Genomic DNA, 15753 nt, shown 5'->3' on the forward strand with positions numbered 1-15753 from the left:
TAAATCACTCGCGTGTAATCGTGTCGAATTTACATTCGTTACTCGCTGCAAAGTTACGTAGCGCGCGGGATTGAAACTTTCCGAACGAGCTTTGGAAAAAAAGTTAACGCATCGCGCTGATTCCCCCGCGTAGCAGCTGCGCTGCCTTCTCTCTCTCTCTCTCTCTCTCTCTCTCTCTCTCTCTCTCTCTCTCTCTCTCTCTCTCTCTCTCGTGTTAATTTTTTTCCACGAGCTTCTCTCGTAACTTAAAAAATGCAAAGGAGTGTATATCCACGGGGGAACTTTTTCGAGACTCTGAGCCGCCACTTGTTTTTTTTTTTTGTTGCAGCGAACAGGCCTCGAAACTAGTTTGAAAGATAAATAGGATGTTCCGCATCCATACAAAGTTTAAGCGATCGAGAGGCTAATTATAAAGCATAAATCAGCCGTAAGTGTTAATTACTCTAACTCGCGAATGCTGCCGCTGCTGCTGCATCGGGATGGCGAAATTAACCGATCCGGTCCCCGATAAAAGTCGAGTTCTCAAAAACAAACAGTTACTCTATACCCTACCGACTTATCACATTTCCTTCCAGACGAATGTCGAGCAAAAAGAGAAGCTTATCGATATAGGCGTCGTGCGAACATCCATCATCTCTAATAACGCGAAGCGGCGTCAGCGAGCGCGAGCCTCGATTCGATTTCGGAATTTATGCTCCGCCGAGTTCACTATTTCATCGAGCGGCGATGCTTTTCGAAAACGAGTTTGCTCTCTTAAAAGGACGACAAGAAGCTCGTCGCTTATCGCCGTTATACACTGCAAGGGAACGACGCTTTCATCGCTATGCACTTTCATCCTCGCGTACGTTTTTCCAACCGCTTATGTTTCAATATTCATCATAACCTCGATGTGCACTTTCCCGTACTCATTAGATTATACACAACAGAGAGATTGATCACGTAGAAAAACCTCGGTTTATAACACGTCCCTCTATATTATCCGTCGTCGCGTTTGTTTGCTCTCGCAGCTGCGTACAATATAATACGTGTATCCATTTGCGTCCGCGCGGCGTTTACGAGTCTCGGAACACACGGCATCGATCAGTCGAGGCACGTTTCTCTCTTCTTCGCGCTCGCGACACGGCGCCGCCGTCGCTGAGAGAAAAATCTCGGGCAAAAAGTTGCGCACTCAGGTGTGCAGCGGCTTCTTCTTCTGCTAAGCGTCTCGAGAGAGAGAGAGAGAGAGAGAGAGAGAGAGAGCCGTAATGCGCGAGTGTTACACTGCAGAAGTGAATATAACACGAGAGCTGTATCTCACGGAGAAGAGTCGACGAGCGTAATGTGGGTGACTGATGGCTAATGGCTGCGCGAGAGCTGCCGTTTGGATTTGGAAAATCATGGCCAGTGCCGTTGACGTAACGGATAAACAAACTGGATGACGAGGAGCTTCGCGCGCGAAACTACTTTTGCGAGGAGCGATTTTGTATAAAAGAGATGAGAATTTCATTTCTGAGGAAGAGCGGCATCTCCGCTGTTTTCAAAACAAAGCACGAAATCCTGTTACGTCACGCAGCGCAACTCTTCCCACAGTCGAAAACAAAACAAAAAAAAAAATACTCTCCTTCCTCTAATACTCTCTCCCACAATAATTCAATTTCCCGCGCTTTCTACCGAGCGCGAGGCATCTCCATCGAAAAGGCAAGCGCGTAGCGTCACGTCCATCTCTTCAACTTTCACCCCCCAAGAAGAGACAGCAGCCTCTCGATCGACGGAAAAAGAGCAAACTCGCATCAGCGAATCTCTCTATAGACAGAGAGCAGAGAGTAGAGAATAAGAAGAAAACGAAGTATAGCGAACGGGAAGGTCGTGCCTGCAGCCGCAGCAGAGAGGCGTCGCGCTCGGCTACGTAACGGTACCGGCGTCTTTGAACTTGTTAACCACCAAAGTGGCCGCGAGGGCATTTTCAAGGCGAGAGCAAAGAAATATACTAGCTCGCTCGTCCGCGATGAGCCTGCACATTCGCCTTGAAAACTGGAATGTCGAGTGTGCCTATATATACATACAAATTCCCTCTCTCGCGCTGCACAATAGAGTGCTCGCTCGCGTCGTTTCGCGTAAAAAGCGCGACTTTGACGTATCGAGCAAGACTGTATAGTATAGGTATGCTATACAAGACTTGCTGAAAAAGTCTGTACGGGCGGAGAGAGGAAAGGCCGCGAATGAATCGCGAAAGTGTTTGCTCGATACGCTCGGCGAAGCTTCGCGCGGGGTAATACTCGGTAGGTATACTCGGGCTTATTACGCGCGCACAGGGCTATAATATAAGCTTCGATATAATTACTGTTATACGCGGCTACACACGCTCACGTTGTTATATACGAGCCGCCGCTGCCACCGACGAGCTTTACGAGCGGATCGTTGCGAGTGTTTGCCGACGGCTGAATTAAAAACGCTGAGGGTAAAAAGCGCGAGTGCACATTTGCATGTTATATGTAGAGAGAAAGAGAGATTCGACGACCACCCGATCGGCGAAAGAGAGAACTGTGTTGTGTATCTGTAAATTTTAATTGCGACTAAGAGCATTGTTACTTTATACGCGCAAAAGCACAGTAGCCATAGCGAGTGATTCTAGTTCATTATACGCGAGAGAACGACGGGGATTAAATAATACAGCCTGTAAAAGCAGTAAAAATTCCCGAAGGAAATAGCTTCGTCGTACACAGCGAGAGTTAATCGTCATAGTCGTGTACACACACACACACATGCACGAAAATTCTGAAAATAATAACACACGTATGTACATCACGCATCGTTGAGCCATTGCTATTAGTCGGGGTATAGACACACCGACACTATATGGCACACGGTTCGTTGGCGTTTTCGATCTACTAAACTCGCCCTGCAGCGGGGCAATCTGCATATTACGCGTGTATACGCGCTGCATTGTGTGTACATTATACACGCGGAGAGCCGGTGCGTAATTGAATGCAAAAATCGCGGCCTGCGCTTCTCTCTCTCTCTCTCTCTCTCTCGCTATCTATATTAAAATCTCGATTCGAGCCGTTGTATACGGGCGAGTTTCCTGCGCAGGTTTCGTTTGTTTATTGTGCGATCGCTCTTTTTCACGCGGAGGATATGAGTGTGTAATTGCCGATTATAAATCACTGCTTATTTGGGCTTGTGTTTTATGCTTTCGATCGGTTTCCAGTATTTTCGTTATACTCTCGAGAAACAGGAGAGGCGATTAGGAGCCGATAGAGGAATTGACAAATTGGCCGGTCGTATTGGATCCCGTCCTTTTCGTCTGGCGTAATTATTAAAAGCTGTATCTCCGATCTAAATCGCCGTATATTTACGGAGATATCTCCCGACGTAATAAATATCCGAGCGATCGAGCGTAATCAATACCAATAGCCCCGGCTCTAAATCAACAAACTCACGGAAGCGACTCTCGTCCATACCTATCCGCAAGAAATAAAGGGGAATACGAGAGAGAGAGAGAGAGAGAGAGAGAGAGAGAGAGAGAGAGAGAGAGAGAGAGAGCGACAGCGAAGCGGAACCGCAGCGCCGATGTGTATATTGAAAAAAAACAAGCATATACACGCGCCGCAGTGCAACCATACATTATATCGAGCGATTCTCTCTGAGAAAACGGCAAAGAGGCTTAATTAACACGGCAGAGAGGATTGAAAGCTCGCGGAATTGAATAGCTGCGCGCGTCGCTCTTTGTGGGATACGTGTATACACGGCTGCTTTTTGCGCTGGAAATCGTCCTGCGGGGTAGAAGGTTATACGTTATCCGACGTACAAACTCTTTGTCGCGCGTGTTTTGCGCGAAATTGCGCGCAGTCGAGCTTGATTAACAATTTTTTTTTCTCCGACGACGCGCGTGTTTCCAGCAGCTCGTGTCCGCTATATACGCAAAATACCTCGGAATTTCCCGGCCTCGACAGGTCGCGCTCAGCTCTCACAAAGCAGCAGCGAATTCAATCGAATTCCCCAATTAACTCGTCGCCTGTACTGCACACCCGAGGCTATACGCCATCGAAAAGCAAACACCTCGAGCTACGCGGTAGGCACAGGACGTTGAACGTAATTCCGCGAATTACGTAACGCCTGAAAACGCATCGAAGACAGCCTCTTCTCTATCGCGCCTCTCATAATTGCCCCATGAATTAGTGACCCATAAACATGCCAGAGCCGCGCGGCTAACCCACATCCCGCAGAGATCGGTAAATCGTCGCGCGCATAATCGTAAATTCAGCTCTCCTCGTCGTCGTCGTAGTTTTTGAATCAGCTCGCTCGAGAGAGAGAGAGAGAGAAATTATGATTTTATAGGACACACGCGAGCGCGAGCGATGTCTCCGCGTCTATTTAGATTCGACGGGAGAGATTACCAAGGAGTTTATACGGCCGGTAATACGTACTTAACGACGCGACGTATATCAAACTTGCTCACGAACTCTTCGATTAACTCTCGCGTGCGCTGCTCATCGGTTTCGAGAAAAAAAGCCCGTGAGCCTTAATGAGAGAGAGGGTGAGCGGATTTTTCGGACAATGCGCGCGCGTTTTACTTTCTATGTTATATCTTAACGAGAAGGTAATTTCGTGGAAAGGGAAAAAAGCGCTTTATTGACGCGATATATCAGCCGACGAGCGTTTACGCTTTTTGCTCCCTCGTCTATGCACGCAGAGACTCTATACCGCGCACAAAGAAACTGCTTCATTACGCTTTTTCAGCCAGCTCGGATCTGGGATTGAAAATTAACACCAGATAGCGCGCAGCGGATATATATTTTTCGAATCCCCGAGAAAATGTAGTCCGAGCGTATAAAAGCTGGTCCCATAGACTTTCATAAGCCGCCTCGTCGTTCTATTCGGTTCATAAGTCACGGAAAACTCCCGAGCTCCGTCTCGCTCTCTTAAAGACGCTATTATCCCACATACATACCTATACAGAAAAGTGTTTCATCCGCGGGTATTACCATAAGCCCAGTATCATCACATCGTTCGGTGCAGGGTCCTACTCGTCGCCTAATTGTTAATCAAAGTGCGGGGGAGTGAGCCGCAATTAGCGGCGGCTATAGAGCGAGAGGGCTGTTAGCGATGAACAGTTACGGCTGCGGCGATATAGCGGACGAGTAAATACCGCAGTAGTGCCGGATGGGACAGCGGCTGCGCTAATGCTGCTCGAGAAGAATCGATGGATACTGCGCGTGTGAGTGTATCTATGCGATGCGTGGGAGTGAAGAGCGACGACACGCGATATGGCCAAGCGGATTGCGGATTTTTCTTCGAGGCAGAGAGATTTATAAGGTGGAGATTGATTCTTGTACCGTTGGGTATGTACTTTAGAAAATAAACTTTTTTAATCGCGCGTACGCCTCGTGCTTCCAGTTATATACCAAAAAACCGAACGCCCTGTAAAAACGCAAACGTTTATTCTAAAAACACACATCCATGTGTACAATACTCGCACAAAAAGTCAAGAAAAACAGGTGACGCACGAAACGGAGTCTCGAGTGGAGTGTACATACGCGTAATCTGCAGCATCACGCTGAAATTTCAAGACTACTCTGACCTCCTTCTCTGCAGAGCCCAAAGGAAAGCAGTGTGTGCCGTGAATTACTCGGTCAGACTCTCTCGCGCGAGCACGATATCATAGCCCAGCTACATACGTAAGTAGCCTATCCGCGGCGTCTTGCCAAACTCGGTCCTTATCTACTTACGCGAACTCCGACCTATACAGCTACAGCGATGCATCTCCGCCGCGTGCATACACATGCAGAGGATCAGAGCTATGGGAACTGGAGCAATTTCATGCTCGATACATTTTTCGCGCTCGCGGCCGACTCTCTGCGAGAGAGAGCGGCAAGTGCTTTGGGTGCATACGCGCGTACTGGAATTGTATTCAATTGTCTTTTGTCGGCCGCCAGAGAGAGAGAGAGAGAGAGAGAGAGAGAGAGAACGTTTTTCCGCATCGATCAGCACGCGAGCGCGCGGAACCGTGTCGACAAATGGCTCCGGGTGATAATATTATCGATCCGCGAGCGCATCGAGCAAAACGAATTATGCATCTCTCGCGGGACGCTGCGTGTTTATGGCTCTCGCAACTATTTGGAGCAGAGATATTAAAGGCGGACGAGCGCGCGCGAGAGAGATATATTAATGCTTCTCTCACTGGCTGGTTCTTTTTTCTACACGGATGACTCGCTGCAGCCATTCCGTCGCGTTACAATATAATGCACAGAGCCGCTATACTCTACTGGTACGTATCGAACATTTCATTCGAATTGATTGTCCTATTGAGACGTACTGCACACGGTATGGATTCCACACTCTGATTATTCCCGCGGCGACGACTTATCGCGCCTGTATGTTACACAAACCCGCGTAATTTCGAGCACAGCCGCCGCGCCGCTCGCTCATATACTCTACTAATAGCGCTAATATGCCGGCGTATAGCGCGAGCAATCGGTCATGTTAATGGCGATCGATTTAGCCGGGCGTGTGCGTTATATTATTATACATCGAGGAGACGCAGAAAGGCGGCGGCACGATTAATTAATAAATTGCACGAAACACGCGTAATTACCCAGCGCGTGTATATATATATATACACACGCACACACACACACCTTTATACCCTCCGGGGCCATCGCGCGCGCGCACACGGGACTGTAATTAGAGTTCCGCCCATTATGCCCTCGCGCGCACATAGACGCGTACTCTAAAGATTCAATCGGAAAAAGAGCGCCGAGATAGAGAAAGACTCTTTTCTCGGCGCGGCAGAGTAGAGGAGAATAGAAAAAAAAAAACCGAGAAGAAAAAGAGAGGAAGAAACGGGGCAGAAGAATCGCCGGGCGGAGCGGCAATCAGCAAGTTAAATAGAAACCTTCAATCCGAATGGTAGCCAATGCGCAGGAATGCTTGGCCCCGTTGACTCCATCTCTCTAGCTAGCTATAGCTCTCCGAAGAAAAGCCAGCTCGGAAGAAGAACCGCCGCGACGGTGCGGGATGTTAATTATACGATTTTTCGTAGGGCGTTGCGCTCCTTCGAGCTAGGAGGGGGGACAACAAAAACGAGAGGAGAAAGGGGGAGGATATAGCGGAGAGAGATCTGCTGCTGCGCCTGCAGTTATACACTGCAGCAGACCGGAGTAGAGGTAGGCTCTGCATCCGGGGAATGATAAAACGGCGGCGTTACCGCGAATACTCGCACTTCCCACCTCACGGAGAGAGAGAGAGAGAGAGAGAGAGAGAGAGAGAGAGAGAGAGAGAGAGCGACATTTATGTTCGGCTGATGATAAACTTATTGCACGGAAATCTCCGTCTCTCGCTCGCGCGCTGCTGTATACTCGTAAAGCGAATAATTTTCTTTGGCTTCTTCTCGCAGCTGCCCCCGCAAAAAGCTGCAAGCTCGAGAGAGAGAGAGAGAGAGAGAGAGAGAGAGAGAGAGAGAGAGAGAGAGAGAGAGATTCTACGCGAAACTAAGAAATTTTTGCTTTCGTCTCTGCGCGTCTGTAACGACGATTCAATCGTCAGGGATCAAAGTTATTATTCGAAATTAATTTCCCTGCAGCCCACATTACGCAACGTTGCACGCAGACATTAGGCAGCTCCCTAATCGGCTTACCTCTGATATACGGACATCAGTGCCCGTGTATACCTCACACGCAGCAGCCGCTTCTCATGAATTAAAGAAAAAATTCGAGATCTACTCCGAAAGGTCGAGAGCTCCGGAATTTTCACTCTTATTCCTCGCGGCGCGTATATAGTTTAGTTTTAATAATCCACCTCGTCGCTCCTGTTAAACGCGCGCGGTGCTGGCGCCGGAGAAAATTTTTCCGACTCACACGCGCCGAGAGAGAGAGAGAGAGAGAGAGAGAGAGAGAGTATTAACTCCTTAACTGCCCGGCGTAAACCGCGCGTATAATTCTGGAAATTATCCTGGAAGATGTAAACTCGTTTCGCGCCGTGTAATAATATCGATACATCGCGCAGTGTAATAAAACCGCGCGAGGGCCGGCGCCCTTTTCGCCGATGAAAGCTTTCAGACGTAATATAAAACGAGCCTCAAAATTCTCACGCGGTAATGCACGAAAATCCAAAAAGCGGCTCATCGCGCAATTATAATAATACGTATACCTTTCCGGAAAAGCCTCTCCGCGTATAATATACAGCGTATATAGGGGCATGTGTGAGAAAGTAACTTATTAAAAAAAGGAGCAGCAGAAGGCGCAAGGACAAAGAGAGGGCCGGGCCCTTAGCTCGTTAGCCTGGGTAATTAGCCGGGCGCTCGGGCGCGATGCACCGGGAGAGAGAGAGAGAGAGAGAGAGAGAGAGAGAGAGAGAGAGAGGATCGCAGTATACAGCATGCAGCAGTAGCAGCAAGAGAGAGAGAGAGAGAGAGTAGTGTACATAGAAGAGAGGGAAAGAGAGCGAGTCCGAGAGCACGGCGGGATTGGCGGAGATGCCGACTAGGAATCCCCGGTAGTCTCGGTTCTCTGGTTGGTCGGTAAGTGGGACTAGCGGGGACTCATAGGCAGGACCCCTCCTACGAGAGCTCGCAGTCGGACTCCAACAACACGCTAGAGCCCAGCAACGTATTATACCTCTTGCCGCGCTGCTGCTCGACTCTCTCTCTCTCTCGCACACACACGCACACTTCTTTTCTCAGTCTCTCGCGATTTTTTACCCCTCGGTCTCTGTCAGTGATAAGTGATCAACGCGAAAGAAAGACAACAGTTTCCGTACGTACAGAAGGAGAGGATCAACGCAGAGAGGGACCACCAGCTCGAGCGCCAGTGTTTATGCAGGTAGCGTGATGAAAGTGTGATTCTCGCCGAATTCGATAGAGCGATAACGCAGCGGGAGCGCGCGGTGATAAAAAAAAAGTACGAGTTTATGTCCCGGACGCCCCAGCGCGCGAGCGTGTGCCACTTGGATTTTAACAGTCGATAACGTTAATCTTCACGAGCGTCCGCCTGCAATAAACCGTGAAATATATTTTCCGCCGCGAGAGTATAGCTACTTTTTTTATTCAGCCGCCGAGGCGATCGGCTCGTTACACCTGTTGCTGCGTTAGTCGCCTTTACGGTGATTCATACCGTCGTGAAGCGCTCATTACTATTTTTTTTTTTTAAGAAGTAAGTAGACGAAGAAGAAGCAGTAATTTCCTGGAGAGAGAAAGAGCGTAGGATTTTTCGTCAGCGCTTTCGAGAGGAAATAATAATAATGTGTCACGCGGTGCGTTTTGTTTGCTCGCCTGCGAGCGCGGGATGCGATCGTAAAATTAATCGTCCTGGCCTAATTTCGTCTGCCGGCGCATATCCGCTAATAAAGCGCGAGTCGTTTTGTTTTGTCACAGCGAGCTTTTTAACGAACTCCAGCTGACGAGCGCGGGTAGGTTAATCATCCTGCGGAGGAAATTTCGAATTTATACACGGAGTTTTCGAATGATTTCGATTTTTATTTTTTAACTGGATTTTCTCTCGCTATCGAGGATAATTTCAGCGCGTTACGCTCGTAATCTCGTAATCTAACTGTAATCTCAGCCGCACAGCAGCGCGCATACTTATATACGCGGGATGAATTTTAAACGAATTATATATGATAATAATTACGAAAGCATCTCTCTGTGTTCGCGTGCTGTATTATTATACGCGGAATAAGCGCGTGGATATGTAATAAAGCAAATCGAGGGTTTTTGCCATTTTGAAGGAATTCTCTTACCGTTGCGAATATAATACGATATAATATTCGAATTTTAATACGTTATCCAATTTCGAAAAACGCGAAAATCTCCGTTGAATAGCATCGATGTAATTATATAATTTACACACCACGAAACCCACAACTCATTACCGGTTCCGACAAACGCATTTCCAAAACGAGTCTCACCTCCACTAAATACAAAAACATTCGCAATTAAATTAAATTCGCGCGCGAGTTGACCATCAACAAACGCCCCGCGATCCCGGCGCATCAATTTCATAAAGTTGTTTCTCAATATCAAAATCCCAAACGCACGCGAAACCGCGAAAAAATACGGAAGAAAAAAAATGTAGGTTATTAAACCCGGCGGCGAAAAAAAACTGCAGCGCCGCGGCGAGAGCGGAATACGAGAGAAGCGCTGCGCTGCAGTGCTTAGAGAAGCGGAAAGGGCAGCAGCATGTCAAATGACACGTGCGACGTATATATATCGCGAGTGTCTCTCTCTCTCTCTCTCTCTCTCGTGCACAGCTCGTCGCTGAGAGAAAGAGTCACGTGCGCCGCCACCGCTGCTTCGTGGCCGTAATCGTGCTGCAACAATCTCTCTGCTGCGCGACTGCTCGAATTTCCCGCAGAGCCAAAGTGCCGAGTGTGGAAGAGGGTCCGGTCTCTTTCGCTCTGCAGAGAAAGAGAGAGAACTGGCCGGAAAAAATAGCGAGTTACCGTTAAGGAAGCTCCGAGGCTCTCTCTCTCTCTCTCTCTCTCTCTCTCTCTCTCTCTCTATCCCTCGGCAACACTGACAACCACACCTACGATTCCTGATAGTACGTGTATATAGAGCCTCTCTCTCTCTTGCTCCAGAGGCAATTAATTCGCGACCTCTGCGTTTCCGCTCTCGAGCTATACATAGAGAGGGCTTTTTAAGCGCGTGTATTGGCAGAGCGCGTATATAGTTCGAGGTAGTTTTAGAGAGCAGAAACGCAGCTGGACATGAATATTGTATTATCGGGGCGCATTGTTCGCACCTCAGCGAGAGATATGATCGATAGATGCGCCGCGCGTACGGAAGACAAAACGGATCCGCGTATCTCAAAGAGCCAGGCGGGAAATTCAATTTGAGAGGCACATGCACGCGCGCTAAAGCTTAGGTCTTTTTTTACGCTTTTATACAGTACTATAGCTCTCGAGCACAAAGGGCGTGGTTTCAAGCGACAGAGACACGGAAAATTTCAGGAACAGAAGAACCAAAAGATCCGCATACGCGAGAACGACGAAGCTTCCTTGCCAGAGCGTGTAATCGCATCAAATGTACAGTTCTCGATGTTCGCAGCGTTAATTGCCGAAGCCGGCTTTTTCTCTCTCTCTCTCTCTCTCTCTCTCTCTCTCTCTCTCTCTCTCTCGCGTTTTAATTCCAAGTTATTGTGCGAAGAGACGCGATCGCGCGGCGTGATGTGATTTTTGCTTTAGCGCCTAGGCGGTGTATACACACTGTAATTACATCGGGGGATTGAGCGAACCGGATGAAAATGGAAAAATACTCGTCGTCAAGCGCGTAATCATTAATCTCTGCAGTCTTTTCGCTTCTCTGTGTACTTTTTTCCGGCTCACAAACGGTTGCGAGCGAAACCGACGTGTATATTATACCCCTTTGATACGCGCTGGTGTGTAATGAATCGTTATAAGTGCTCGGAAATTAATTAGAGTCTCTCTCCCGCTAGCGCTTTTTGTTGCGGGCGATAAAGCGCGCGCGAGTTTAAAGGGCCTTTCTTTACTACCCGCGCGCATTAATGTATACCTAATTCTAAATCGATTAACATTCCGCGCGAGCGAGCCATTATACCGATCGGCAATAGTTTCGATTCTATTATAATCCGTCCTCGAAACCAATCGCGCGAAATTAAATCTCTCTCCCCCACAAATGACGTTTTTGCCAGACAGGCTCGCGGTGCAATCCATTCGCTTCGAAAATAGTCTCTCCGACTACTACTACGTAGATGTATATGTATTGAGTTCGGCTCTAGTGCTAATCTCGTTGGAAATTGGAACGAGGCGTGTATGTGGAGCACGCGGGACAAAAAACTCTCCCTCCGCTTCGGCATGAAAAAAAAGGTGTAAAAGGGGAACGAGAGTGTATATGATGTAATGCGCAACGGTTTGCATGCGAGATATATCCTCGAGAGTAAGTAAGAGAGAGAGAGAGAGAGAGAGATGAACGGTACCTCGGCCATAAACGCTCTCTCTCTTTCGCTCTTTCTCGACTGTATGTGTGTGTGTGTGTATGTGTGCGTGTGTCGTCGTCGGTTCGCGCCTCGATGCGCGATTAACGTCCCGATGATACGGGACTGTGTATAGCCTGGCAATTTACGCGCGTGGGTGAGTCCGCGACTCGCGCACGTCAGTGTATCTATACAGGTATACATATAGAGATTCCGAAGACACGCGCATTCCGACGCGCGTCGGTCTACTTCTTCTGGCGAATTTCCTTTACTCTTTATTTTCTTGTTTTCTTCGCTTTTTACGGCCGATCCGAACAATGAATAGGGATCGGGAGCAAGAGCGGCGCTATAGATCCATCAGGCGGCGTCAAACAGCTGAAACTCGTTTTCTCGCGCGCGAGCGGCGCTCTAATTGCCGGTTGCCGATTTCAATGAATTAACATTTCCAGTATAAAGCGAGCGAGAAAATTGCCGGCTTAATTTACATGCGGTAACCAGCGGATTCCGCATATAGGTAGACCGGACCGACGCGTTATGGATTTAATGAAGCCGCGATTAAATTGTAGTTTATTGATACAAGAGTTAGAGCCAGAGGAGAGGGACTTTATCAACGGCACACGCGCATATGCGGTTTATACGCGCAGCTCTGCGGTCTCGTTACGATCGAGCGGGAATATTTCGTAGACGGGAAAAAATGGTTTATAGTTTCATTTACGGGATCACGCTCCACTAACATAGTAATCTTGTTAGCTGTAACGCGTTATTAAGAGGCTGCTGCCGCTTAGGAATTCGCCGAGAGTTCTTTTTTCGGGATTTTTATACGCGCGAGAGCGAGACAGATTTCGCGACGATTCGCAGCGAGGATATCATACACGAGGAGACTTTTTTTTCTCCCGTAATTGCGCGAGTTCTCACGTATGCCTACTGACGTGTGCGTCGCGCGGCGCGTAGGCACCTGGAGAGCTAGTTGATGCGTTTTAACACGAAATCGTGCAAACAGCTGCGCGAGTTGCTCCAGATTTGACAAATGCGATTCGCGGTAGGAGGGATTTTATTATTTTGGTGCTATACTCTTTTTTCAAGCTGGCACAGTTCGCGCACGTTTTATTGCCCCGCTGAATTTCCAAAACAATAAAGTTGCTCGAGATACTAATTCCAATCGTCTCTTCACTTCCAGAGAGCGCAACCGCGCCGAGGCGAGGTGGGCCGTCCAGCAAGCAACTCATCTCCTCGCTCTAACCTCTAACCCTCCTCCACGATGCGTCCCCCGACTCCGATCTTCCTCCTCGTCACCCTCCTGCTGATCGACGCCTGTTCTTCAGCCCAAACCCCGGTGTCTTCCAGTTCCCCGAACCCTCCACTCCCGAAAACTCCGAGCCTCAAGAAAACTACCCCATCCCCCAGCACCGTCTCCAGCACCACGAGTACGACCCTCGGCAGCAGCAGCAGCACCGCAAGCTTGACACCGAGCTCCACGGCCAGTATCAGCAGCAGCAGTAGTAGTTCACCGACACCGTCGACGACGACAACGACGACGTCAACGACGACAGCCTCCCGCAACGTCTCCATAGAGCCTCGGGTCAAGAGTACCACCAGCGGCGGCAGCTTGTACACGTCCACGACCAAGCGGGTCGGCAGCTCCTCGGCCAGCACACAGAGCAGCAGCAGAGAGAGCTCGTCCACGCCCTCGACCACTTCCGCCAAGGAGACTCGCGAGTCGCCCGGGAAAATCCGACCGCAAATCAAGTTGACCACTAATTACACCAGCGCTAGCGAGGTAAGTCGGTTATTCAGTATATGGATGGATAGAAGTATAATCCTTATTGGCTCGATGAGATGTTTGCGCGAGGGCTTCAATTGGCCGTGAACCGATGCGGATTTTTCGCGTTTCTTGCGTCCAAATAATGCGGAGACAGATATAAGAGAGCTTTCCTCAAACTTGAATTCTTCAAACTTCAACGATACTCACGAAGGAGGTCGCCCCCCCCCCCCGCGCGAGCTAAAAACGCTCTAAGTAATTCCTCGTTTCCCGGCTCCAGCACACAAATTCATCGTCTTCTCGCTGCAGCTAGCCGAATGAAAAAGCGGGTAAAAATTACACGTTCAATAGCGGTTAATCCTCGCGTGCCTCTGCCGCTACACATATACATGCACGAAGCGAAATTCCGGGAAGACTCCTAAACTCCACGCGGGAGCGGAGGTAGCTAGAGCTTGGAAAAAGCGCCTATACACACCGCGCCCGCAAGAGATATATCGGCCTGCAGTTATTACGTTATTACCGCTCGAATATAATGCCACTTCCGACGTCGGCATTCCTCTCCTTCTCTCTAGCGGCTATACCTTTCTATTCGACAAGTGATAGAAGAAGAAAGAGCCGTAATTGCGGCCTTCCTTTTTGCGTCGTTCGTTATTCGATTATATCGCGCGCTTGCGCCCGCGCCACCGCTGCACGGAATTCGAACGGCATATATACTACTACTGCTGCGCTGCCATATATATATATATATATATATATATATATATACACGCGTACATAAGAGCTGACGACTTTTCAAGTTCGAGGACCGAGGAGAGGAGACTTGTCTCGACGAGAGTTTGAATAGCCTATGAGTCGGATTGCAATGCGGATGCCTATTTTCAAATTTCCCGCCATTTCGGTACACCGGCTAATCGCTGCAGCTCACGTATTACATTGCGCTCACGCATCAGGCACAAAATAAGAATAATATAACGGCCGATCGTCGCAATAATAAGAAAACTACGTGACACGCGCGGATCGAGTGTATAGGAGCTACGGAGAGAGATAAATTTCGCGGCGCAGGAATATACACGCGGCGTGTCGAGAGATCTCGCGGCTCGATACAGACACGGCGTGGGGAGGGGGGGGGAGCCAAAGGCCAGGGGGGAAAATTCAAACCACAAGCCGATACGTGACCGGCTACCCGCGCGCATATGCATTGGCCCGTATATATGTATAAATGCGCTGCAGCTGTATAAAGGAGGGAAGAAGAAGCTCTGCTACTTCTGCTGCTGCGAAAGAGAAAGGATAGGAATTCGCTTACAAGCTCTCGCACTCAGGGAGACAAAGGGATTCTCTTTTTGGCTTCTTTTTACGATAGAGCCTCTATTCCAGCTTTTTCGATTATTGATACAGGTGAATTAGAGCGACTGTACGATAAATGGCACACGCGCGTTTGTATATACATGGATTGTTAACTATCTCGAGGCAGGAGCTTTTTCCAGCGAGAGAGAGAGAGAGAGAGAGAGAGAGAGAGAGAGAGAGAGAGAGAGAGAGGGAGATTTTTTAGCCTGGAACGGATGAGCCTCTCTGGCTGGGATTGATCGTGTTTTATTTTTCACCAGGATATAACGCTTCTGCGCTACTGTTTTCAATTTTTCCCGAAACGAACTGCACCGTTACGTCGGCATTTATTTTATAATTAAAAGCAGGAAAATCGCATGTATAATTTTCGTCAAACACGCGTTCTATATATACGAAAATACATATACGATTCCACGCTTGTTTACACATAACACAGCGTTCGATGCACTTGATTACGGATTCACGGCGCGAAATTCGACGTATACACGTGAAAATTACACGAAGCAAACTCGGCCGCGGCGCGAAACCTTTATATCCGTGAAAAATCCAACGGGTTGCAAGAGCCGTGAAATATTTATTCCGTGTCCGAAATACACAGAGAGCTCGGCCTCGCAACGTGTTTAGAATTTTTTCGCGACTAAACTCTCTCTCCCATATTTTTTCCGCCGTCCACTTTCTGATGCACGGCCGCGTGTGTGTACCCTCGCGTATACGCAAGGCTGTTTATATTCGATTCCAATC

At 48.6% G+C, this 15753-nt stretch overlaps 2 protein-coding genes across 7 annotated transcripts in view; one reads left to right on the top strand and one right to left on the bottom strand.

The window, feature by feature from the left end:
* Positions 1 to 15753, bottom strand: part of LOC100121680 (elongation factor-like GTPase 1) — a 65903-nt gene that overhangs the window by 22709 nt on the left and 27441 nt on the right. The gene's annotated exons all lie outside the window — the stretch shown is intronic.
* Positions 1 to 15753, top strand: part of LOC103315730 (mucin-5AC) — a 43926-nt gene that overhangs the window by 4776 nt on the left and 23397 nt on the right. Inside the window, exons 1-2 of one of the 4 annotated variants that reach the window (XM_016982479.2) lie at positions 4969 to 5321; positions 13087 to 13686. In XM_016982479.2, coding sequence (XP_016837968.1) covers positions 13168 to 13686 — 519 coding nt within the window. In that variant the 5' untranslated portion in view covers positions 4969 to 5321; positions 13087 to 13167. Of the gene's footprint in view, positions 1 to 4968; positions 5322 to 8468; positions 8799 to 12411; positions 12949 to 13086; positions 13687 to 15753 lie in introns of those variants that run through there. The other 3 variants (XM_008206088.4, XM_016982478.3, XM_016982477.2) reach the window with 3 other exon arrangements.

The sequence above is a fragment of the Nasonia vitripennis genome, chromosome 2 (assembly GCF_009193385.2).
Source record: "Nasonia vitripennis strain AsymCx chromosome 2, Nvit_psr_1.1, whole genome shotgun sequence".
In the NCBI taxonomy this organism is placed as follows: Eukaryota; Metazoa; Arthropoda; class Insecta; order Hymenoptera; family Pteromalidae; genus Nasonia; species Nasonia vitripennis.